Here is a 27,126-nt window from a genome sequence, read left to right as displayed (position 1 = left end):
CAGGCCTTTTCAGAAATAAATGTCATAGTGAGAGGGGGGGGGGGGTTTATGTTCGACATGTAAACACTTGATCTGATTGTGTCTCCCTGATTGGAGTACAACTACACTAACTCCACATCCACATGACTCCATGAGTTACCACTTTAGTTAATGCTGGAGTTGATGGAAAGCAAATTCTTTATTGGAGACTTATAAAGAACTCAAGATCGTTAAACATCTTGATATCAGGAGTTTATTTATTGGCTTGTTGTGCTTTAAAGAGAGGATAGGACAGTGGATAGAGAAGAACACTGGGAAAGAAAGAGTGGGGAATGACGTTGAGGTTGGAACCAGGCCACCTGATTTGAAAACTTAGCCTCAGTTTTTGAGCTCCAAAGGAATATTTGTTAGCACCGATGAGATTCCCAGATAGTCTCACACTCAGATTTGTTTCACAGCCATGGGATGTGCCAACCTTTTGAACCCAACCGAAGCAATTTGCTTAAAAATGCACTCCCGTTGTTCTCAAAATATCACCTGACTCAGAACAGAAAGGTCAGACATCGAACACACTGTACTGGGATGAGCTGACTTACTTTTACATTGTGTGAACGACCGTGAAAACACTAAGGAAACCATTTATCACTGTTTCTCATAACTTCAGCTAAAGGCTCATTACAATCAAATCCAGAATGAAATGTTATGCAGAAGTGAGAGGTTGACATGGTGTGGTTATGACAGATTATATGCAATACAGATAAATATTAAATATACATGGGTATGTAGATATGTCTGTTTACAGGGATGGAGAATATTAAAAAGTACTATATTATAGTAACGTAATAAGCCATAATAATTTGTAAATAATAATAAGTATAAAAATAATAATGAATAATGAAATAAAATATGATTAAGTATAGCCAAATATGATATATTATAATACGAATAATAACTAGTTATAAAATGTTATAATTAATAATAGTAAAATATATAAAATAACATGGTTATTTATTAAAATAATAATTATATAATATACATATAAATAATAATTATAATACTCATTATATAATATCATTTAACGTAATATTAGTATTTATTACAACTGAGCATGTTACTATTATATAGTACTTTATTTTATTTATTTATTTATTTATTTATTTATTTATTTATTTATTTATTAGTTTATTTGACAGGAGCCATGCAAAACAAAAACTGTCAAGCCAGAGTTAGCTATAAGCTAATTTTCATCTGTGGTCCCTGGGCAGGAAGATGTAAACAAATGTACAATACAAATGATAAAAAAAACATACTAGCATTTAAAACAATACATAGGCTACTCAACACAGTCCATCACTAATAAGAACACATTTAAAATTACATTTCATTGTCTCTAATTTGATGCATTCAGATGATCAGATAATTGTTTTTCCGAGAGCCATAATTTCAGTTTTACTATTCTCTAGCTCTATATATTTATTCATTTATATTGCATACAATCTGTCATAACCACACCATGTCAACCTGTCTCATCTGAATAACATTTTCACACTGCCTGTATTTACAGCTATTTATACCATGTGTAACATTGGTAACACTTTATATTAACTACACACTTTTAAGCATTAATTAAGCATTAATTAATACTTAACTCATCATCTGTAAAGCATTGTTCATACATTAATACTCATTTATATATCATGTACAAACACAGTTATAAATGTTTTATTATTCATGAATATGACTCTCTATAATGTGTTAACTAACTCTTTGTTCATACTTTACAAATGATGGATTCACCAAATACAAATGAACTATTATGGTCATTATAAAGCAGTTATAAACACATTTACAGGTTATGATTCTAACATTTAGTAAGGGTTAGTGAACACCTTATTACATAGCAAATTATGATTAATCAAGGTAGTCACAAAGGACTTATAAGATGCTTGTTCATGGTTTTGTGAGCTGATCTAAAGTGAGGACTTTATATGCTTTACAAATAATTCATTAATGAGATTTAAGACCAGCAGCACAAATGTTAGAATCATAACCTGTAAATGAGTTTATAACTGGTTTATAATGACCATAATAGCTCATTTGTATTTGGTGAATCCATCATTTAAAAAGTATGAACAAAGAGTTAGTTAACACATTATAGAGAGTCATATTCATGAATAATAAAACATTTATAACTGTGTTTGTACATGATATATAAATGAGTATTAATGTATGAACAATGCTTTACAGATGATGAGTTAAGTATTAATTAATGCTTAATTAATGCTTAACTAATGCTTAAAAGTGTGTAGTTAATATAAAGTGTTACAGTAACATTTGTATACCTTTACTTTTATTCTTATGTTATTTATCTATTTTTATTTCATTTTTATTGAACTTGATCTACCTCTGAGGATAGAAGAGTGCCAAGCTTATATATGTATCATATGTCCAATATTAAGTGTGCAGTAAGCCATGAATCCAGTGAGTGGAGTGGAATCCAGTGATTGACAGAAATAAGGTTTGAAGGATATAAAATTCTGCGTATCCAACTAAAATAATAATTAGAACATGGATGACAGCTATGATATCTATGAGAGGCTGTATCAGCAGATAATGACGGTGTATTAAACACCACAGTGTCATTTCACGAAGCCGTCCATCTCAGTGGAAAACACTGGAAAATGAAGCTGTCAATCCGCCATCAGCTGTCAAACTCCCAGATGGATCGTTGGGGATATCGTGGAGCGGTTGAGTAAATCAGCTGAGATTTCATCCACGGATCAGAGCATTAACATATTCATGTAGCATGTAGCTGTGATGTGTGTGTTGGAGGGGAAACAGTGACACAAATCACAGGGATTGTGATTGATCGTTTTTAAATGGTAGTACAGAACACACCTATCAGCTTTTCTCTTAATATCTCCATCATTTATTCATCCTGTCGTCTTTTTTCCTCCCTCGCCTCCTTCCGCTCATCCACACTGTATCCACTACTACAACTACACACCTGGGATTTTTGACCCAATTTACTCCAGTGAAGACTGAGGGAATCCGGTTCCTGTGGGGTTACTAGAGTAGTGTGTCAGAACTTTTGGAGTGTTTTTTTTTCCCCAGATTGAATCTCCATATACAAGCAGACATGAGCCATCTGGGTAACCTCACATGTGTTTGGTAGTTGTTGGGAGAAAGCTTCGTGACTAAAGTCTCACAGGAGAATACACTCAGCCTTAAGTCTAAATCTGTTGTGTGTCCTCCATAGCACAGGTCCTGTTTTATCCCCTGTGTCTTACTCGCTTTATTTCTCTCTTTTCCTTCAGGGTGACGCCAATCGCTCTTGTTCAGATGACGACCGCTCATCCTCCAACTATGAAGAAAGTGAGAAACACGACTCCATAAAGTTGTCTGGTGAGCTGATGGCTTGTTTTTTATCCAGCTTTATTTTCAGCAGAGTTTATCCATCAGTCTGAGTTTATCTGAAATAAGTGACCCATTTAAAGCCAGTTGTGCCTCTAAAAGTCAACGATTCAGGAGATTCAGTCAGGAGGAAGCAGGCTGTAAACTTAACAAACCGATTCTCAGAACGACCCCTCAGTGTTCATCCTTCGTTAGGTTTTCTACTGAGAGCCTCATAATCCTTAGAGCAGTGGTGTCCAAACTTTTTTCAAAGAGGGCCACATATGATGTTGTCAGAATACCTCAGGGCCAGTGGCTCCTACTGAGACTTAGGAATTCCAAAAGTTATATATGAAATATTCATTTAATAACAATCATTTTAAATTTTGTCTCAATAAATCAGTAACTAGGTAGTCCTCAGTTCTCCACAAGCCATGTACACATGAGCAAACGTTATCTTCTTCTGGAGGAAAATGTTTCTCATTAGGGTCGGGCAATGTGGGAAAAGTATTGTCTCATTATTCTCCTATGGCAGGATCATGATCTAGATTTCATCACACTTCTTTTTTATGTGTTTTTTAAGACCTTTCTGACAAGCAGGTAACATTTTAAGAACAAAATAATTATTTTCCTGAGTTCTGAACAATTTTGATGCACCAAATTTGGCCTTTTCTGCACAATTTCATAATTTGATCTTGTCTTATGTCCTCTTTTGGGTCTTCTGAAGTTTTAGTGTTCATCAAGAACATTTTCACATCATGATAAAAACATTAATTTGAAAACTTGTCAACTTTAAGAGTCCTTGTGTTTCTTCTTTATTGCCGCCTTGCAGAATTCCCAGAGCTTTGGCTTTAGACAGGTAGTCCATATGAAGCTTTTTGAGATGTTTCTGGATTGACTTTAGTTTTGTTTGTAGAAAGAAACTGTGATTAATTTCTTTGCTATAAATAACACAATTTAAGATGGAAACTTGGGGCCATAAATAAATGGACCTGGGGCCGCAATTGGCCCCCGGGCCGTACTTTGGACACCCCTGCCTTAGAGGTCAGACCGTCTTCAGAGGAAACAGGCCGGGTTAACTCAAGCTGTTAAATAAAGCTGTTGAATTCAGCAGTTTCCTAAAATCATTGTTCCTATAGTAGTCTTTTGAAGGCACAGGATGTCAGGAGTTTTATGCCAATCTGTCACCAACTTGTTTCCAGATGCTCGCATGGTTTTAAGGAAAAAACTGGAAACAGTGTTCATCATTAAGTTTTAAGAGAGGCCAAATGTTTGAAAAGGTATTTTCTTCCCAAATAGTTTATTCCATTGATTTAAACCAGTAGAGCAGTTTTACAATGTTACAATGTCATTTAGCAGACGCTTTTATCCAAAGCGACGTACATACGAGAACAAGAACAACACAAGCAAAGATCTAGACAAGAGGAAACAAGATCAGTAAGAGTAACAAAGTGCTTCAAGTCAATTTGGGTGCAGGTACTGCCAAGCAGTGTAAAGGCAATGCACAAAAAGAAGTAGGGAATTTTTTTTTTTTTCTACAGTGGAGAACAGTCTAGCTAAGTGCATAGTGCTTCCCAAAGAGCTGGGTCTTTAGCTGTCTTTTGAAAGTAGAGAGGGACTCTGCAGATCGAATGGAGTTGGCCAATTCATTCCACCATTTAGGGGCAACAGAAGAGAAGATCGAGCTAGTGATTTTGAGGCCTTGTGTGCTGGAAGCACTAGGCGCTTTTCAGAGGCTGAGCGTAGCGGGCGAGAAGGGCAGTAGACCTGGATGAGGGGTTCCAGGTAAACTGGAGCAGTTTTGGTTACTGCTTTGTAAGTCATGATTAGAGTTTTGTATCTGATGCGAGCTGCAACTGGAAGCCAGTGTAGCGAGATGAGCAGGGGAGTGACATGAGCTGTCTTAGGCTGGTTGAAGACCAGACGTGCTGCTGCTGCGTTCTGGATCATTTGCAGAGGTTTAACTGTGAATGCAGGGAGGCCTGCCAGTAGTGAGTTGCAGTAGTCAATGCGTGACATTACAAGAGCTTTTTTTATTGTTATTATTATTATTATTATTATTATTATTATTATTATTATTATTATTATTTTAATAATTATTATTATTATTATTATTATTATTTTAATTATTATTATTATTATTATTATTAGTAGTAGTAGTATTGTTATTATTATTATTAGTAGTATTATTATTATTAGTAGTATTATTATCATTAATTTAATTATTATTATTATTATCATTATTGTTGTTGTTATTATTATTATTATTATTATTGTTGTTGTTGTTGTTGTTGTTGTTGTTGTTGTTATTATTATTATTATTATTATTATTATTATTATTATTATTATTATTATCATTATTATTATTATTATTATTATTATTATTATTATGTAATACTTCTGATGTGTAACACTGTAAAATAGTTCAACCAGGCTAAAATACAGCTAATAATAAAGAACTTGAAAAAAATTAAATATGAATATGCAAATAAAATGGAAATCTGTTTATCTATGTTTTAAAAATATATGTATATTTTTTAGTTTAATCCATCAACCAAACATTAGAAACATTAACTCACAGATGGAGAAGTATAATGTTTAGGCCGCTGGCAGTTTGGACGTTTTTAAAAACAGTGTTTTTAAGATTTTAAGCTAAATCCCCTTCTTACATTTGAATCTCCATTAAAAACCTCCATTCAAATCCCAGAATTTCCCATTCATGTCAAACCGGAACAACATGCCCAACAATCTGCTTGCATCTCAAATTTCAGCCAGCAGTCTTTGTTTGTGTAAGAGTGTATTCAGCGTGCTCAGCCCTGAGAAAACAAAAGTAAGACAGCGCCGTGTGCCAGACGCTCACAAACTTGCTAAAACTCACAGAATAGACGGCAGTAAAGCAATCTGAATGAGCTCTATCTTTATCCAGTGCTCACAATGAACCCGTTCCAGCCATACAGCCTTCCTCTCACAGCGTGGTTCAGAGAGGATTAAACAGGAGTTCAGACGCTTGTATACAGTGTGAGTGGGCTTCTGCTGCAGAGGAGATGTGATCTCTGCCGTGCGGAGTAAGCAAAAGATGAAACCCTGCAGTCTGTTTCTTCATGCATGGAAATAACACAAGGTTTTATTTGTCTGTTCACTTACAAGCACACAGGAGGTGCCTTTGCTTCTTTCCCTTTACCTCTTGTTTGTGTGGGAAGTGAGCTTTGATTCTCCACCTCGCTCTGGATTTTTGACCTTTATCGTTCTTTTTGTCTCAAGAAGCTTAAGATGTGAACCGAGGGTAAAATATTCTCCTCTGGGTTTGTCTGGGAGTAGTTCAGCCAGAAAACACATCACAGCAAAGGTTAGGAGGATGTGGTAGTTTGTGTTGCATTGTGTTTGTGCCAGGCAGAGATCAGCGGTCTCTTGATCCAAGACTGAGCTTCTACTACTAGCTCATTTGCTTGCTCATGCTAATATTAGCTGACCTTTAATGTAGCCGCAACTACAATGTTACAATGTTACAATGTTACAATGTCATTTAGCAGACGCTTTTATCCAAAGCGACATACATATGAGAACAAGAACAACATAAGCAAAGATCTAGACAAGAGGAAACAAGATCAGTAAGAGTAACAAAGTGCTTCAAGTCAATTTGGGTGCAGGTACTGCCATGCAGTGTAAAGGCAATGCACAAAAAGAAGTAAGGAATTTTTTTTTTTTTTTTTTTGAAATAAGGAACATCTACAATGAAGCAACTAACCAATTTAAGACCTTCCATTATCATCATCAACAATTAACATCACCACAATAATGACCAAAGTACCAAGTGCTGGGTCACTCAAGACCTGAACACAGATTCCCAGAGTAGAGCAGGACAGTGCGAGTCAATCGTAGCTGGAAGACATGATCTGCCACTGGGGGACAACAGTGGAGAACAGTCTAGCTAAGTGCATAGTGCTTCCTAAAGAGCTGGGTCTTTAGCTGTCTTTTGAAAGTAGAGAGGGACTCTGCAGATCGAATGGAGTTGGCCAATTCATTCCACCATTTAGGGGCAACAGAAGAGAAGAGTCGAGCTAGTGATTTTGTGGCCTTGTGTGCTGGAAGCACTAGGCGCTTTTCAGAGGCTGAGCGTAGCGGGCGAGAAGGGCAGTAGACCTGGATGAGGGGTTCCAGGTAAACTGGAGCAGTTTTGGTTCCTGCTATGCAAGTCATGATTAGAGTTTTGTATCTGATGCGAGCTGCAACTGGAAGCCAGTGTAGTGAGATGAGCAGGGGAGTGACATGAGCTGTCTTAGGCTGGTTGAAGACCAGACGTGCTGCTGCTGCGTTCTGGATCATTTGCAGAGGTTTAACTGTGAATGCAGGGAGGCCTGCCAGTAGAGAGTTGCAGTAGTCAATGCGTGACATTACAAGAGCTTGAGTGTTGAGTGTCATTTAGCTTCGTCAGCTTCCCTCAAGAAGAGAATAAGTATTACAAGGTGTAAAGTTTATTCTAATAAACTAGAGAGCAGTTCAATAATAAATATTACCTCATGGTTTTTGGGGACTATTTTTTTGCATGATGCAACACCTATAAACTACTTCCCAATCACAAAGTGCATGGAGGAATCTTGTGATTTATCCTCCTTATTACTGCCTAATTTGTCATCCTTTACCACAGGGGTTCCCAAACTTTTCAGCCCACGACCCCCAAAATATAGATGCCAAAGACTCGTGACCCCCACTGTCCCTCAAAGTGATCTAATGTGGCTTCATTTAGCTGGTCTGCAGAAAATTAGCCAACCTTTATGAGCATGTGTCTGTGTTTCCTGAGCTGTTATGAATTAACGTACTGCTACTGATGCTTTAGATAATTAACTGTTCACTAACCCTAAACTTAGGAGTCATCTGGCAAAAAGAAAGGCAGAAAAACTCATTACATTTTCTATTTTCAAGGTTTTATTCTGCCAGATATCTCACAACCCCCTCGCGACCCCCCATGGGGTCCCGACCCACACTTTGGGAACCCCTGCTTTACAACAAGAAAAGGCATTTGATCCATATTTTTTTTTCACCATGATTCAATTAATTTGATCTGCATTTAGCTTGACATTCCACCCCTATCTTATGGCCTAATTCCACCGGAGCCATCTGTCAAGGCACAGGAGTTGATAGGTTTCTATTCTAGTCAATGTGTTAACTTCCACTGGATCTGCTCTGTTGCATCCCGGCTCCGTCTCTGATTCGGCAGGTCGGACAGCCCTCCGGATCAGATACACAAGACTTCTATTTTTGCTGGATGCAAGAGCACGACGCATCAATCTCAACAGAGCAGATGGAGCGGGACAGGAAGTCAGGTTTCACCAAAACAAAATGAAAACATCCGGTTAATTTTCAGAATAAAACACTCTGTGTTATCACCAGATCGTATTTCACTTAACTACAAGAACAAACCATCATGATGAGTGGAGCCAGGCCTGGAGTCAACAGGTCAGAGGTTTTCAGAGGACCAGAAAGACAACATGGATGAGGAGAGGAGGAGGAGGAGAGTCCTTGATTCAGTGATTACAGCGGAGAAACCTTGGTCACATGACTCCAGCTGTTCAGCGGTCCTGCTCTGTGCTGTAGCTTTAAAACACAACTGGTCAGAGAGAGACTGGACACAGATCTGGTGGAAGGTCCGATATTAGTGTGAAAACCATCACTATGAATTGCTAGGATGTCTACCTGCACCTGCCTACATACCCCACAGCAGACAGAGACATGCTCCATCAATGCTGTCAAATGTCAGTGTCTAAAATATAAAAATCACAGAGTGAAATAGAGACAGAACTCAACCTGTTGACTGATGATGTCAAACTGTGTGAGCTAAACATAAACATAAACAAAGCATACATTTTTTGAAACAGCTTATTCTTTTTCCCTTTCCTCTAGACCCGAGGATCTGCACCCTGACACCCAATGGCCACCTGGAGCTGGGTGCTCTCACAGGGCCCAGAGGGTCCTACTCATCAGAGAGGCGGAGCTTGACCTTCGAGTCCAGAAAGAGCAGCGTGATGAGCGTGGGCAAGAGCAGCCTGGAGAGACGATCCCTCTCTCTGGTACGTAGTTCTAACCTCTGACATGAACATATGTGGAAATATCAGCCAACATCAAGTTACAGGATCTTACCAATGTTACTAGACAAGGGACTAATGGGTCCCTCCTTGGCTCATGATAGTATCTGTGAAGACTTTTAAGGGAGAGGAAATAAAACAAGTATTTAAGGTTTCCTCTAAAGCCTGAAACCTTTCTCATCAAATCACAGAACAGCAGGGAGAGGAAAACAGATGTAAACTAAAGAGGAGAGATGATCAACTTTTAGCCTAGCGGTGCTTTCACTTCAGAGGTTATGATGTTAAACACAGTGGGTGTGGGAGATCCACTTCACTGTGAAGTCTCCTCCTCTGCTCTCTGAGTGCTTCCAGCTAATTGGTACAAGAAGGCAGCGTTTACATCACTCAGAGCAAAAAGCAGCACATTAATCAGCAGCAGGCGAGTAGCTCGTGATACATTTCATGATTTGAAGTTGAAGTTTTCTGAAGTTTTATCAGCAGCTCGTGTTTCTTTTTCCTCCTCTTTGATGAAGTCACACTTGAACCCTGAATCTCTTCATCTGGCTGGTGGGTGGTTTGTTTGTTCTGCTGTCTTATACAGTTCATCAGGCGCTGCCGATCAGGCTCAGATAAGAGTCAGGGGGACTGATGCATCGCTCTGTGGTGCTGCAGCACAATGACACGTTCCTTATCAGTTTTATGGATGTCTTGCTGTGTTGGGAATGGAATCAAGTGGGTGTGGAGTTGAGATCTCTTATTTTTTAACTTGTGAAATGAATAAACTTAGGAACTACAATTCATTTAACATTTTGAAAAGTTAAGGTGGAAGTGGGAGGGTTTATCAATCAGGAATCAAGTTTATTAAAAAGTCCAATTGATAGTCCTGTTGAGTGGTGCATCATTTTAAAGTCTGGAGGTTTGCATCCTTTCCATCTCTGTCCTGTTCTTTTTGCAAAGCCAGAAGCGACCAGATCTGAACGAAAGAATGGGTTTGACATTGCTGCACCCCTTTTTTTCATTTGATACATTGCTGTGATTTCCACTTTACAAAGCTTGCACGCTCTAAAGCATCTCCTGCTCCGTGGCCCATTTCCTTCCAAATGTTTCCAAAATGACCAGCAGGTTGAATTTCATGCAAGAGAGACAAGTAAAGCAAGAAAATCAGAGTTATTGAAGCTGAAATGATGACTTGACAGAAGTCCTTCAGCGCTTGGACCCTGCGGTGAGATTCTTTGTGATCACAGAGCTCTTTCCTGAGCAGCCGCAGTGTGAATCCCCCCGTGGAGACTGGACACTGGTGGTGGTAGTGACCAGCTTGGGTGATGATAGGATGTCTGATGTTTCTGTGAAGGCTATGGGATGGGGAGATGAACATTTGTGAACACAGCAATCGCTCTCTAACATAGAACAAAACAAGGAAGCAAAGATCTTCTACAGAAGAGTTAATCTCTGCTCGCTTTCAATTGAACCCTGGAGCAGTTTGTTTGCAGTGAGAATGTAATCAACCCAACTAACAGAACAAACAGCTGCTTGACTAATCACACTATTACTAATAGCTACTAGCCTATTAGCAATAGATGCAGTAATACAGCTGCTGGGCAATCTCAGCTATCACTGTTAATGTAACTCTTCGTCTCCATCCATTCAACACCAGAAGAAGAGCTGGTACTAGGTGTAGCATCATCACAGGACTCCACAACATCTACTGGTTCAACAGCTGGTTTAATTCTGACAATTTTGTCCAGCTGGTCTTACCAGGGGAATTTTTTCCTTCTCATTTAGCCTGTGTAGTCTCATACCTTTACATGTTATCTTGTTTCTTGGCCTTTGCACGACGCTGCTCTGCAGAGTGGTGAAAGCCCCTCTCGTTCATGTGCTGACTCTCAAGTTTGTAAACTTTTATATTTTTATGAATGGTGTCCAACTTTGGCAAAAATGCTAATCAGCCCCAAATATGGATGAGGCATTTGACCTCCTCTCTGCTCCAAGTCAACCCACCACTCATCACTATTTGAGTTGGCTAATTGAGGGTAAGCATTTTGGAGCCGGTGTCCCGGTTTAAAGTGTGACACTGTTAACTCACAACAAGAAAAGAGTCCTTAGTGATACCAAAATGTACTCATCACGTCTCCAATGAAAACCAAACAAAGAGGCAGTCCAATACAACCACACATTGTGGGGTGACTGTGGCTCAGTGGGTAGAGTCGCTCATCTCTCAACCTTCCAATCTCTCAATTGGAAGGTTGGCGGTTCGATCCCAGCTCCTGCAGTCACATGCAAAGTGTCCTTAGCTGTTAGCTAATACTGATGGTCCCTTACTATAGCAGCGTCTAGCATCAGTGAGTGAATGTGGTGGGAATGTGCCGAGTAGTGTGCAAGCACATTCAGTGGTCAGAAAGACCATATACAAGTCCATTTACCATTTACATGCATTTAGTTAAAAGTCACCAGATGGAGCACCGTTGGTCTATTGGCCTAGCGGTTTAAGCGTGCAGCTTATATACAGAGTCCTCGTCGCAGTGGTCGTGGGCTTGACTCCCGGCCTCTCTACCATTTGCTGCATGTCTTCCCCCTCTCTCTACTCCCCACATTTCCTGTCAATTTCAGTTCAATTCAATTTGCTTTATTGGCATGAACAAAGAAATGTTATTGCCATAGCACATACAATTCATACACATACATTACCCATTTCCTGTCTCTCTTCAGCTGTCCCATCTAATAAAGGTAAAGGTAAAGGTAAACGTACTTTCTTAATCTCCATGGGGGAAATTCAAATTTTCATTCGTGTTCTTTTTTTTTTTTGATCATGCTTCACACACACATAGTTTGTTATACATACAATCATGCAGAAACATGCTATGGACATATGTTAGAGTGTGAAGGCTGCCATCAACCAGCGCCACCCGAGCAGTTTGGGGGTTCGGTGCCTTGCTCAAGGGCCCCTCTGCAGTGCCCAGGCAAGTGGACCAGCACCTTTCCAGCCACCAGTCCACTTGCCAAACTTTGTCCACTATGGGACTTGAACTGGTGACACTCCGATTCCCAAGCCAAGTCCCTTTGGACTGAGGAAGGCAAAAATGCCCCAAAATATACTTTAAAAAAAAGTTGCCAGTTAACAGGGTAACATTTTAAATTTCCCACAATAATAAACACGACCATTGTATGGCATTTGTTTACCTCCCCAAAGGGAAAAGGAGGCTGTGATGTAATGATGTAAGGAAAACCCTGAGATGATGTGTTTGCGATCCTGCAGCGTGAACACAAAAACTGCAACAATGGATCATTTTTCTAATCTCTACTTTAGAAAACAGCTTCATACCTACATACATTTATGTTTGATGCTACCTAAAGTCCCTCCTCTTCACCTTCTCTTTTGATCACACTACCAGGATCAGTGAGATGTGTTTTCAGTGTTCTAGTTATCCTCTGTTTAGTGTCAGCAAAATTGCACCCAGACAGAAATCAATAGCACTTTAAAACACAATAAGCAGCGTTCAGTGTCTGGAAGAAAAGCTGTCTGCTCAGCAACACACATCCAGGGGAACGTGGGGAGAAAGCATGGATTGTCTGATTTGATTCTTCCCCTTTAAGTGACACTTCATACGGGAGGAAAGTTGCTGTAGTTACATTGTGTTTGGAGACTGACTACATGGCATACAGTCCATTAACACCAGCTGCTGTTTGTGGTTTATGCTGTACAGTGTGGAACAAATTCTCCTGACAGTAATATCGGCTGTGTAAAACACTCACATACAAACACACACACACACACACACACACTTAATGTTCCTCCTGAGTGATCCGCAGTGCAGTGTCTGCGAGGACTGAGGTGTTATTTAACAGCCAGCGTCCACGCTTCATTTCAGTTTCTATAGAGACGGATGCATGGTATATTTGAGCCCGCTGACATGTACGTTTCTGAGGGTAAAACATATAATTAGGTCTGTCATGCTGAGAGGATTAGACATGCGGAAACAAACAGAACTGGTTATGTTCCTCTGAGTGTTACAGGCACTCTGGGGTTTGCTTATTAAACTTGATGACAGCTTGCTGAGTGCTCGGCGGTCTTATCTCTAAAGCACAATTTATATTCCATTTGAAGAGGCATTTACTTATTTAACACGTCTACAGATATATTATTGACCTGCAGCTTCGAAGGCACTCTTTTGCATGTGTCATTACAGTTTCATATTAACACAGGAGTCCTGCTGAGAACATGCATGTAGCAGGAGATGCTGTTCTTTCTTCCCATGAGTTTCAATAAGGCGAATGTCCTGCACACACTTCTTTGTTTGTTTTACACAAGCACTGAAGTACACCCAATCCTAAATTTATTAGAATAAACTCTTCAAAGCGTCCGTGAGAAGTTCTTGGTTGGTTATGAAACAGACTGAAATGAATACTGAAGCTTCAATATGACTTAATAAGCTAACAAGACCATCAGCAACACGACTGATTCTTTCCACACAGAGGTTATAAATACCTGAAACCGCCACAGTGGGGTTGGTGTCAGATGAGGCGATCAACTGCAGGTCACTGAAGCAGTTTTTGTCATAGACTGTATGAATAATGGACGTAGTATCCGTGACGTCACCCATCTGCTTCTGAAGCACTGTTATGAGGCCAATCGGCGGCGGCAGCCATATTGGAAATGTTGAACTCAACATAACTGCTGTAGAGTGAGTGTGAGGTAAAGAGGCGGGCTTTGAGCCTCCTAGCTAACAGCTACAGTGTTCCCGCCTGTCAATCAAGTCAGCTGTGCCTCTCGTAATGGAAAACTCGTATTTTAATATGAAAAAATTCATCCCCCTGTACAGTGTGTGCCGATGGAGAAATGAGCAATCCAGACTAAACTTGTTTTTTTGTACCAGGTTGTAAACATGCTGTAAAGATCAGCTTTTTTGAATTGGTGTGTATGTGGTTTCTGGTACTTCCGGAGCCAGCCTCATATTTTTAGACCGAAACATTTATTTTGAAATAGACACCAGTGCACACCAATAACAGTAAAATACATTGAGTTAAAATAAGTTAAAGCATCAAAATAACAATAAGAATATACATGGTTAAAATAAATACATAAAAATGGTAAGAACAAATGTTGAAGATAAAATAAATGCATTCAAAATATGAATAAAACTGAGTAAAATGCAAATAGTTAAAAATAAATGAAATAATAAAGCAACATTAAAATCCCCCCAAAAAATTAAGTAATACAATTACAAAATAAGAAACCCTATATAAAAGCCAGACTGTATGATACGCTTTTACTTTACTGTAGAGAAAGCAGGACACAGGCGCAGACTTGGCCTAATGGTTAAGTTGCGCCCATGTAGCGGTAGGTCCGGCTTTGAATCCATCCTGCGGCCTCTTTCCTGTATGCCATTCCCCCACTCTCTCCAAGTTTCCTACACTGTCCTCTCCTCTATAAAATAAAAGGTGTAAAAGTCCCAAAAAATATTAAAATTAAATAAAAAGTAGGACACATATTTTTAAGGACACTATCTTCACATGCACAGGACAAGAGTAGGTCATTTAATTCAACCCCTTTGTATAACCAAAGGCTTTCAACATTTGAGCACTGACAGCAGCTTTTGCAGGGTAGTGCTCTAATCGTACTGTTTACTAATATGGCCACCATTTCTGTTGGTTATGAAAACCTTGTATGTGTTGGTTAGTTACTGAGATCTGGGACTTTTGTGACATCGCTACAGTGAATTCTGAATGTGCAAGAAACACCTCAATGCACCTTATAGCATACAGTAGTATCACTTTGTTTGCAGGAGAATTCTGCCATAGTCTTTTTGACTGTACTATAAAAGAGTGTTTGGAAAACTACAGCAACTCTGGTGGCCAAAAGTTAAAGCCAGAAATGTGTTCAGAAACCGTTTCCAGTGGTTCAGGTATTTGTTTTTTATTGTTGGCCTTTGTTTGCTTATTCACATGAATTTGTTCATTCTGCATCTTCCTTGCAACCTGCCCATGATTCCTTGTGTCTTATTGAACTTCAAGCATCATAGCCACATCTCAAGGATTATCCACCAAAACACATGGGTCATATTATTTAAAAATGACTTCATCTAATTCTATCATCGTTCCAAATCCTGCTTTCCTCTGCACCCATTTTTCAATCAGTGCTAGGTTATGGAGACATTTTGTGCAGGCATGCTTCAGCTGCAACCTTTAAATCCCTCGATGCAGTTTTTGATTCCAAACTTTGGTTTATTACTGGGGATCATTTCAATATTGGCCACTGCATTCTGTACAGAAAGGTTGGCTGGTCCCCTCTTTGGGAGAGGTGGGATTTGCTTCATATCTGTAACACTGACAATATACAAAATGCTGCAGCAAGAGTTTTAACATGACCAGAAGTAGAGTACACATTACGCCTATATTAAAATCTTTACACTGGCTGCCTTTAAAGATTATTTTACTAGTATTTAAGGCGCTGCATGACCTCGCACCAGACTACATATCAGAGATGCTTTTAGTGTATGAACCACGAAGGCCTCTCAGATCCTCCAGCTCCTCTCTTTTAGCTGTTCCTCAGAGGAAAACAAGAACATTTGGTGACGCTGGTTTCAGCCTCTACTATTATATTAATTTAAATGTTGCTTTATTTTTTTATTAATTTTTACTGCTTATATTTTGTATTTTATTTACTCATTTATTTATCTATTTTAATGTATCTACTCAGTTGTATTTATATTTTTAGCCTCAATTTTATTTTCAACTCTTATCCTTACCCCTTTTTAATTTATTTATTGTAACTATTTATATTCTTAATATCAATTTTATGCTTTAACTTATTTTAATTACACATATTTTATTGTTGTTGGTGTGCATTAGTCTCTATTTTAAAATCCATTTTTGTTTTTAATGTCTTGCCATTATTTTATTTCTGCTTCTTTCTTGTTTTCAGTCGCTGTAAAGCACTTTGAATTGCATTTGATTTGTATGAAAGGTGCTATATAAATAAAGCTTGATTGATTGATTGATATATAAATATATAGAATATAAAAGATAAATAATAACAGTAATGTATTTCCACTGCTTTGCTCATCTCTTTGGTTCTTAGTTTGATTAAGATGTTTTCAAACTGATGATAATAACTGTTTAATGTATGTTCCAGCGTCATGGCCGCAGTTCCAATTACCACAACTGGGGGCGCCCTTTCCAGCCACAGTCTGCGTGGAGCCGCAGGTAGACTATTACATCAACCTTTATTAGATTTATACATTTTTAATACCTTCATAAAGCATGAATTATTAACAAACATGGAGCATCAAACCTGTGCTGTTGTTCTCTGCTCTTATTAGCTTCATGATTAAACTCCTCATACTCAATATTGTATTGATTGCCTTCATATTGATAATTTATTAGTTTTCATGAATATTTCATATCGTGTAATTGGCCTTCTGGTCTCTGCAGGTCCAGCTCAAACAGCCTGGGTCGGAGGAGCTATGGGTTTGGTGGGGCTCCTCTGGTGGGAGGCAGCCTCCGTGTTCAAAGCACCCGCTCCCCTCACTCCTACTCCTACACCTACGCTGCCGAGCAGGAGTCCCTTCTCTCCCACCCTCCCCACTCCCATCACCCTCTCCCTCCTCATCATCCACCTCCACCTCCGCTCTTCCTCTCCAGGCACTTCTCTGGGAGGAGAGATCGACGTGCTCTCTCTCTGGAGCTCCCTGAGCTGCTCCGAGCTGGAGGACAGCCTCCCAGCCTGCCCCCCAGCCTGCCCCCCATTGACCCACACCATGGGAGGAGGAGCGGATCAGGGGCAGGGGGGTCCATCACAGGGGGGTCCGTGGCTGGTAGTGGATTTGGAGTCGACCACAGGGATTGTAACGGCAAAACACCAGGTCCAAACACTCACCTGATAGCTGAGGTGTACCCTCAAGTGAATCCTCGCAAGGACAGAACAGACCTGGATGAAGAGGTGGATTATGTGAGTCTCTTGGAGTACTCCATAAAGAGTGAATTCTTCAGAAATACATCAGCATCACTTCTGAAATAATAAAAATACCCCCTTAGCTCTGTTTATGCCGGGACAAGGTGTAAAGTAGATACTTTAGTTTTATAAACTGGCAGTTTGCTTCTTTTTATTGTCGTCCTTTATGAGAGAGGAGCTTCAGGGCTGCATTCAGGTGCAATGTAGAAAATTGGAAATTCTCCATTTGTTATTTCATAATACTGAGTAAATGTGAAAAACACATATTCAGAGTCATTTTGAGACAACAGCGTAGATTTATCTAGCACCCTTTAGTCTTATTAGGAAGGGATCTTGTTGTTTTATTTGAGTCAACATGTGAAATTAATATTTATAGTTTTATCTTTTATGAAACATAGACAAAAGCTGGAGAGTTCTCTGAAAAATATACAAATATGTGCAACCATGTGACGATTTTAGCAATATCTCAGATGATGCTAAGCACTAACAAGCTATAGGACAGCTACCTTAAAGCTACTTTGAGAACTTTTCAGCCAGTTACAAAAATGATGGAAATTAATATTGACGAGTCTATGTGACCTACAAAAGCAAACCAGACCAGTTGCAACAATATTGATTATTCTATAGTGTTATTTCTGATGTCTAAAACCTATGGCGGGGGGTAGGTATCGGACTAATTAACTAACTGTTAACTGCTGAAACAGCCATTTTTACATTTTGCATGGCATTGCATTTTCAAAGAGTGTTGAAATAAAGCAGGGGGAGATTCTTTATTAGAATACACCACACATGCACGTACCCCTTTTGTCCACAGGGGACGCCAAAACAACATAAACTACAAGTTCCTCAAAGGAGCTTTAAATCAAGACTTTTAAAAGATTTTTTAATGGAAGATAAGTTATTGAAAGTTTTTTTAAGTAATCTAAAATTTCATATTTTACCCATTATCTTAAACATTTGAATAAAATAGTAATAATATTTTAAATAAAAACTTGCAAATACACGTTTTTCATTCATTTTCTACCTCTCTTTGTTGCCAGAGGACTCAACAGAGGAATAACAACAGCATCAATAGCAGCCGGTTTATTCATAACATGAAACAGCCACATGTGCATGTAGGTGGTTAATTTTCTGCAGGGGCGCTGGTGGCTTAACGGTCTAAGCGCCCCACATACAGTGGCTATAGTCTTCATAGAGGAGGCCGCCAGTTCCATTCCCGGCCGCGGCCATTTGCTGCATGTCTTCCCCCACTCTACTCCCCCCATTTCCTGTCTATCTACAGCTGTCCTGTCAATGAGGCAAAAAGGCCCCAAAAATATAACTTTAATTTTCTGCAGACCAGCTAAATGAAGTATGAAGCAACATTTAATCACTTCAGGGACAGTGTTGGTCACGAGTCTTCAGCACTTTTATTTTGAAGGTCGTTGGCCTAAAAGTTTGGGACCCCCTGTTTTAACACACTTCCTGTTTCTTCATCTCTCTCCGACTCTTCCAGAGTTTGTGCTTCCGTGTCCAGAAGATGATGGAGGTTTACAAGCCAGACTGGTGTGAGACCAGAGAGCAGTGGTCTATCTACATGTTCTCCCCTCAGAACAGGTGAGTGGACGACTTCAGCTCTGCAGATCAAATACGATACTGAATATTAGAAATACAAAGGCATGTCCGGCCTTGGAGATGGACTGTTATTGGTGGTGTTTGTTATGAAGGGAAATAGGTTCAACATAAGCTTGGTTTAGGAGTTCCATGTTCTCCTCTGAAGGCAGAAATCCAGGAAAACATTTATTGTATAAAGTCTTTTATTGTGCAATAATCTCATAGTGCTGTCTCTTGACTTGGTACCTTCACAAATCCTCCTCTTGAATCACACCTCAGTCCTTATTTCATTCTTGTTGTGAATCTCCAACCTTATGGAAACCACAGACTGCATAATAAATGGACGTATTACCCGTGACGTCACCCATGTGTTTCTGAAGAGCTGTTTTGAAGCCAATTATCAGTGGTTGCCATATTGGAAATGTTGAACTCAACTTAACTTCTGTCAAGCTAGCGTGAGGTAAAGAGGCGGGCTTTGAGCCTCCTAGCCAACAGCAACAGTGTTCCCACCTGTCAATCAAGTCAGATCTTTTTTGAATGGGTGTGTATGTGGTTTTTCGTGGTTTCTGAAGCCAGCCTCTAGTGGACACTCAAGGAACTGCAGTTTTTAACACTTCAACACAGGCTTCAGTTCTCACGGGTGGAGGTTAATGCTTAATGGAAAGTAATTCAAGTAAATAAGGAACATGTTTAACCTATGTTGGTTGATTTTACAATTTTCAGTAAATACTAATCTGAAACAAAACTCTGAAACAAAGTCAACAAAGTGAGAAGCTCTTTTTTTTTTGCTGTGTCAGTAGATGGAAGTTGTTTATTTTATCCAGGCCGCTTTGTTCACCATTGAAAAGAAGATGCAACAAGTGTGTAGAGATGAGTGGACACAAAAGACCAGAATCTCTGAAAACAACTGTTAGCTAACATTTCCAGCTCTCTCCTGTTAATGTGGACGAACAGGGAGCCGCACATTCAAACCATTTGTTCACAGAGAGAAAGCTGCTGTCTGCTGGTTTCACAAAGGGCTTGTTAAAGTGATATCACTGTGTGTTTCCTTCAAACCATTTTTTCTTCTCTAGACAGCATTATTGACTCTGAGCTCTGAGTTGTGTGTGTGTGTATGTGTGTGTGTGTGTTTGTCTGTGTTATTATGTTTTCTCCCAGCCTTGGATGCTTTGCTGTCAGGGACACCCCTGAAAGCAACATGAAAGAAAAATCACTCAGTCATCCACTCGCTCACTCACCCGATTCCCCGCGTGCTGATAGCCACTTAAGGGAAGCCGGGCCCCAGGGCTGTGTTTTGGCATTCTGGCAGGTGCCATCTGTCAAGCAGGGGGCTGTGTGTGTGTGTGTGTTGGCGGGTGTGTGTGAACTAACGTCAGGACTTATCTCTGCTAGTGTTGCATCGCATGTTCCTGCATGTGTTTGTGGATGATTTCGCATATGTGTCGAAGGGAAAGTGTGAGCATATGCATCGTTAGGCCTTGTTTATGTCTAGGCGTGCTGTACATGCTGAAGGTTGTGGGAGCATATGTGTGTGCATGTGTGTGTGCTTGCTTCAACAAGTGCATTCAAGCAGCTTTAAAGTGAGAGAGGAAGACAAATAAACATGAGAAGGAAAAACAAGCCTACAACTGGAGGTGTGTCTCTGGGAGGATAAGTGCAGACGCCAGCAAAGCCGCTGGTCAAGATCGATAGGAGGGGACAGGGTTGCCAGATTTGAATCGATAGATAAAGGGACAGGGTTGCCAGGTCTGGAAGAAAAGCAGCTAGATGAGGTGATTGATTTTCTCACCTAGAGAGCAGGTGCAGCAGAAGGTGTCTCCAGTTCCTGCTGTAGCTGGCAGAGGAGATGTGTGGGAGTCACTGAGGAGCTGCTTACAGTCTTTACCGTCTCTAGAAGTGATGATTTGACAACACAGCTGCAGGTGTGTGAGGATGTAGGGTGTATTCAAAGACAGCCCTTACATTAGTGGGTTTAATTAATCGATAGAAGCAGCATATCTTCACCTGATCAGCAGTGCGGTGAAGTAATTTGTTCCTCTAAACTTTTAAGCTCTTTGGATGATGGAGAGGTCAGGAGATATTTAACCTTCTCAGTAAATGTTGGCAGACAATTTCACAGCTTGTAAACAGAAAACTGATGACAGAGTTTTATATTCTCATGCTGTGGATTTGAAGACATTGGCGGCCGCTAAGGTTGAGCAGATTGATGAAGCCATCCACCATCACATATGGCAAATGGACCATGAGTCCCTCCTTCATACCATCACGTTTTAAACTCCCCGTCTAAAACAAACATGCATCCTTTGTATTTAGTTTTTCTTTAGTGTCAAATTCATGTATTAGCCAAAAAGAGTAAAAAAAAACATTGTTTTGATGTCCACCTTTGAATGGGTGCGGTTCAAACATTAGATTTCCATACAACCAAACACAATGAAAGTGTCCCCCGTGGCTTTAATGATGTAAAAAAAAAGCCCATGTTTTCAAGCAATGTACATTTTTCGGTTCTGTAGTGTTTCAGCAGACTTTCATGAGAGTCACCACAAACAGAAAAAAAGCATGAAGAAAGTTATGTTATTGTCCTTAATTTGTGCTCACAGTCCATGCAAGGCATCAACACTTAAATTAATGTGGACTTTTATACGTCAACGGTTCTCTCTTCCATAAAAACATTAGGTCATTAAAGTGACTTTATACAATGAATGTATGTATGTCTTTAAATAGTCAAGTCAATTCAAGTCAAGCTTTATTTATAAAGCACATTTAAAACAACCTCAGTTGACCAAAGTGCTGTACAGTTATTAAAATACAATATAATCATACACAAATATAACAACAAATAAAAACAATAAAAGAATAGTAAGAGCTCAATTTAGGAAAGAAAAAGAGTAAAGAAGTAAAAAGCCAAGGATTCTTGTTCAGCTGAGACTGATCGCCGAGGAGATAAGATAGGTTTTCAGCAGTGTTTTAAAGTGATCCACAGACTGTGCAGCTCTAACCTGGGAAGGTAGGCTGTTCCACAGCTTTGGGGCCACCACTGAGAAGGCTCTGTCCACACGAGTAGAGAGTCTGGACCGAGGTACTGCCAGGAGCAGCTGGTTTGATGACCTAAGTGCTCTGGAAGTACTGTGAGGCTGTACAAGGCCTGATAAATAAGACGGTGCCAGACCATTTAAACACAGGTGGAGATTTTTGTTACAAACACTATTTACACATTCACAGTACAAAATAAGCAAAGTGATAAGAGGTACTACTTTGTCCACCGGGAGTGCCAAAGTGCTCCAAAAATTCCTCAGAGGAGCTTTAAGTGTCTTCAGTTATATTCAGATCACCACACAGAATATATTACAGGTTCTCCCAGCATGAGATCCGAAATACCTGTTATATGAAAGACAATCTTCAAAGATTTCTGAGCACATCATGCATTTTATCCAATCTTCTTTTATAACCTGAGCCCTGCTTCTTCTTCTTTACAGGTTCAGACAGCTCTGCCAGTCCATTATAGCCCATAAGCTCTTTGACTACGTGGTCCTGGCATTCATCTTCCTCAACTGCATCACAGTGGCTCTGGAGAGGCCCAGGATACTGCAGGGAAGTCTGGTGAGAGCTACAGTTTTATATCCCCTCTTACAAAGCACTTCTAAGATGGTTTGTCCATAAAAAAAAAGGGTGACAAATTGTGATCTTTGAAGCTAATCTTGATTCTGAATATGTTTAATATGTTCAGAGTGAAACCGTCATTTGACAGGAGAACATTCTCAGTTAATAATGTGGTTGCAGTAATATATTGAATTCCTTGTAAACAAGTTGTTTCTTGTCTGAGAAAACGTACTTCTCCAAATGATTTATTAGGAGGCAATTACTTCAAATTAATTAATCTACTTCAAAATGCTAATTCGCTTTCATTGCTTTAAGCACTCGCTGCGTCCTGGCATCAAACAACTTTCCTCTCGTCAAGCAGGAGCAAATATTGAGTTGTAAGCACTTTTTAAATCAAAAGCTCTGAAGCGTTCGCATTAAAGCACCACAGCTCTTTCAGATTTGGCATTTAATTTGGCAACAAGATTTAAATTTAATTAAATCCACTGAAAAGCGATGCCACTAAACTTTTTGGAGTCTGAAGCTAAGGAGCAGAACTGACAGTGATTCTTACATCCTGCTTTAAAGTGCCAAGTGCAGCAGATTATTTTACTTTCCCCAAGCTGTGTTTCCAAAACTTCTTTTGTCTCTCTAATTGTTCCTCTTGAACTCTTGCTCTTTTGTGTCTCTCACTTTTTTGTTCTCTTTCCTTTTGTTGCAGGAACGGGTGTTTCTAACAATTTCCAACTACATCTTCACTGCCATCTTTGTTGCTGAGATGACTGTGAAGGTAAAATATCTTGTCCTCTCTCTACCAGTCCTTTTTTACTCTTAACTTTCTCTCTTTCTTCTTCTGTTGTTGTCCCACATACACTTCTTCATCTTCCTCTTCCCTTGACACTAGTGCAAAAAAAATTTGATGATTAACTGCATGTCTGTGTGTGCATGATTTGACGACTAGTTTGAAGAGCTTCTTGAAGCCCTAATCAAGGTTCATTGTGATATTCTTGAATACATACTCCATGAATATGTGCTAAAGCTGTCAATCACACATTTTCAGGTTATTCATTTTTATTTATTTTTTTCAAAGATCTGTTTATTTGAATTTGTTCACATTATATACAGAAGATCAACTTAAGCAATTTATTTATTATAAAAGAAAACAAAAATAAGTAGTTAAGTCAATAAATTAGTTAATGAAAAAAAACCGAATAATAATAATAATAATAATAACAAATAATTATAATAATTAAAAAAATGTAATTAAATAAATAAATATAGATGAAAAAAAAGAAATAATAATTATGAAAATACAATAAAATAAATTGGTTAATATTTAAATAAATATATGAATGAATAAATAATTAAATAAATACATAGATTAAATTAATTAATTAATACGAAAGGTAAAAATAGTAACAAAACAAAAACAAACAAACAGAATAAACCTACAACTGCACCCAGAACAACAGAACATGATCTACCCTTAATTTAGATGCTCTGCTACAGACCTGGATTTTAAATGTTCTCGTATGTACGTCGCTTTGGATAAAAGCGTCTGCTAAATGACATTGTAACATTGTAACATTGTAAATGTGAGGATGACATGATTTGAGAGATGGGATCCAAGTGTGTCAGTTCCCCCGGCAGTCTAAGCCTATAGCAGCATAACTAAGAGCTGGTCCAAGCCTGATCCAGCTCTAACTATAAGCTTTATCAAAAAGGAAAGTTTGAAGCCTACTCTTAAAAGTAGAGAGGGTGTCTGCCTCCCGGACCCTGACTGGTAGATGATTCCAAAGGAGAGGTGCCTAATAACTGTAGGCTCTACCTCCCATACTACTTTTAGAGACTTTAGGTATGACTGTTGGGAGCGTAGTGTTCTAGAGAGGTAATAAGGCACTATGAGCTCTAGGGTACCATTGACCATTAAGAGCTTTGTAGGTCAGAATAAGGATTTTAATTGCTCAGTCCTACTTATTTCTCCTACATTACCTTATTCTCTTACTCCAATCATTTTCCCATTTACCCTCATTTCCCATTTGCTGCCCTTCTTCTTTCCTCAGCTTTATACTCTTCATCATTCCCCCCTTGTCTTCAGCCCTCCTCGGCTCCTGACTGCTCTTTAACTCGTGGTTTAATCAGCTTGCTGTGGTCCCATTAGTGATGGGCAGCTAGATAATGCAGTTAATTAGAAGGCTCCCTCTCTTCAGCTGGCCTTTAGCTACTCCTGGACTTCCCATTGACAAACACACACACACACACAAACACACACAAACACACACATGGACATACTCCTCTTATTCCATTAATCTGATGTCCAGAAAACAGGGCATCATTTATTATCATGAGCGTTGTGTGTCTTGGGGCCTTTTCCACGTTTGTGGAAATCCTATAATGATTTATTTATGACCGGGGATAATGAAGACACACGTAACACAGGGATATGTAGATCCAGCGTTCCAATGTGCACATATACACACATCCGGCCCTGAGTTGAACCTCCCTCAGTTTGATATTTCCTTCTCCTCTGGAGCTTCCTCACCCTCTCATCTTTATTTACTCCCTCTCCTTCCATCAGTCTTCCGATCACTCACATTTTCATTTGCGTTATCTCCTCCGTCCCGCTCATTTGATTAAATTCATATTCATCCCCCTCTTATCATTTTTCGCTGCTCTTTTGTTCCCCCCATTTGTAATTTAATCAGCCAAGCTCCGTCGTTATCAGTGCCCTGCTTCAGATGTGGTCCCGGCTCTCTCCCTCCGCTCACTTTTCTTATCTGAGAAAGTGTTTCCATCGCTCCACTGTAGCTCCAACTTCCACTCTACACTGCTGAATGAAAACTGTGACTGTGGCAATTACTCAATAATGAAGTGTTTGTCCTGTCACTGAACCGTCACAAAATCAGGGTACTCATCTTCCCACTTGTGTTTGGACAGGAGATTTATCTCAGCTGTGGTTGTACAAACACACTTACACTCTCATTTGTCTCAATAGACTTGTGACAGTTTTTATTTCCTAACTCACGACATAGATGTTAACTTTACAATGATGCTTGGAGAGACCATGTTTGTTCTTCAGGAGGACAGACTACGACTGACATAGATGGTACATTTAAAAAGATACTTTCATATGAAGTCGAGAAACATTTTTTGTGTATGGAAAAACTGGAATTAAGACTTCCAACAGGCCCTGAACATGAATACTTCTAAACAAAGCACAAGTCTAAACTCTCAGAAGAGTTGTGCACACATATACTCATACAGTTAATGATTTAAAGTTGACTACATACTTGATTCTACCTTCAAAAGGCACTTGTTAGCGCCTAACATGGGAATGTGTGCACTTTGTAAAGACTGACCTATAGTAACCTTGCAGTGGAGGTACAATAATCAAGAAGATGGTCAACCCCAGTCAAGGCTGAGCCATTGCACTTCTGTGATGATGGAGAAATGCTCTTTTGATTCATTGCTTGCACCCTGACTTTCATAATTAATCACTTGCTTTTATTACATTTATTCACTGTGCTTTAGCATTCAAGTAAAACTGCAAATCATCCAGCTCTAATATTGGCACTATAGTAATCTCATTGCTGTCTTTGTTTAATGTATGCTATTGTGCAAGCTTTCAATAATCCTTAGCCCGTCTCTAGCTGCATTTTCAGCTTATAAAAATGATGATGATGATGATGATGATGGTGGTGGTGGTGGTGGTGGTGGTGGTGAAGGAGGTGGTGTTGGTTGTTGTTGTTGTTGGTTATGTATATATAATTCTAATTATACTAATTAGAATATGTCTACTACTACTACTTCTACTACTACTACTACTACTACTACTACTACTACTACTAATAATAATAATAATAACATTAGTATCAGTGTTATCATTATTATTATTATTATTATTATTATAGTGGTCAGTATTAATATTATCATTGTATTTATTTTATTATTTGAAAGATTTGGTTATTGAAAAAAAATACATTTAATAATAAATAATTTGATTATTTTATATATGCATAATATTATATATAATATATAATTTTTATATATAATGTATTTAATATAATTATTAGTATTAGTATTATTATTATTGTATCTATTTTATTATTTAAAATATATTCTTTAGATTTGGTTATTATTGTAGAAAATATAAGTTTAATAATGAATAATTTGATTATTTTGTGAATGCATAACTGACACATTATTTTCATAATACCACTTGTTTACTTAAAGCTGCACATATTCCCTTCCTAGCTCTACGGGGTAAAGTAATGTGCTGTTCTTTAATCTCACCATGTGGCGCCAGTAATTGTAAAAAAACAAACAAAAAAACATGAATTCTTGAATTCGTCGTGATGATTTTCTGCAGTGCTTTTTGTTTTTACATTTTTGTCAACACATGACTAAACCACATCACTTACACTTTAGTGCACCCTCTGTCCCTCTTCACCCCCTCCCTCTCCTCTTCCTCCACCTGCTGCACTTAATCTGCTGGTCAGTCTGATCACTCTCTGAGGAGGCACTAATTAAACAGAGTTTCCTCCCCCAGACGCACTCAATCACTGAGGCCTCCACCTT

At 39.0% G+C, this 27,126-nt stretch overlaps 1 protein-coding gene across 1 annotated transcript in view; it reads left to right on the top strand.

Annotated features, from left to right (window-relative positions):
- Positions 1-27,126, top strand: part of cacna1ia (calcium voltage-gated channel subunit alpha1 Ia) — a 427,222-nt gene that overhangs the window by 290,534 nt on the left and 109,562 nt on the right. Inside the window, exons 16-22 of the mRNA XM_034687815.1 lie at positions 3,297-3,384; positions 9,271-9,437; positions 16,561-16,631; positions 16,860-17,376; positions 18,875-18,975; positions 22,446-22,569; positions 23,270-23,338. Of these exons, the coding sequence (XP_034543706.1) occupies positions 3,297-3,384; positions 9,271-9,437; positions 16,561-16,631; positions 16,860-17,376; positions 18,875-18,975; positions 22,446-22,569; positions 23,270-23,338 (1,137 nt within the window). The remainder of the gene's footprint in view (positions 1-3,296; positions 3,385-9,270; positions 9,438-16,560; positions 16,632-16,859; positions 17,377-18,874; positions 18,976-22,445; positions 22,570-23,269; positions 23,339-27,126) is intronic.

This window comes from Notolabrus celidotus, chromosome 7 (genome assembly GCF_009762535.1).
Source record: "Notolabrus celidotus isolate fNotCel1 chromosome 7, fNotCel1.pri, whole genome shotgun sequence".
NCBI classification, from domain to species: Eukaryota; Metazoa; Chordata; class Actinopteri; order Labriformes; family Labridae; genus Notolabrus; species Notolabrus celidotus.
The sequence above is the reverse complement of the archived record's forward strand: the minus strand, read 5'-3'. Positions and strand labels throughout refer to the sequence as shown.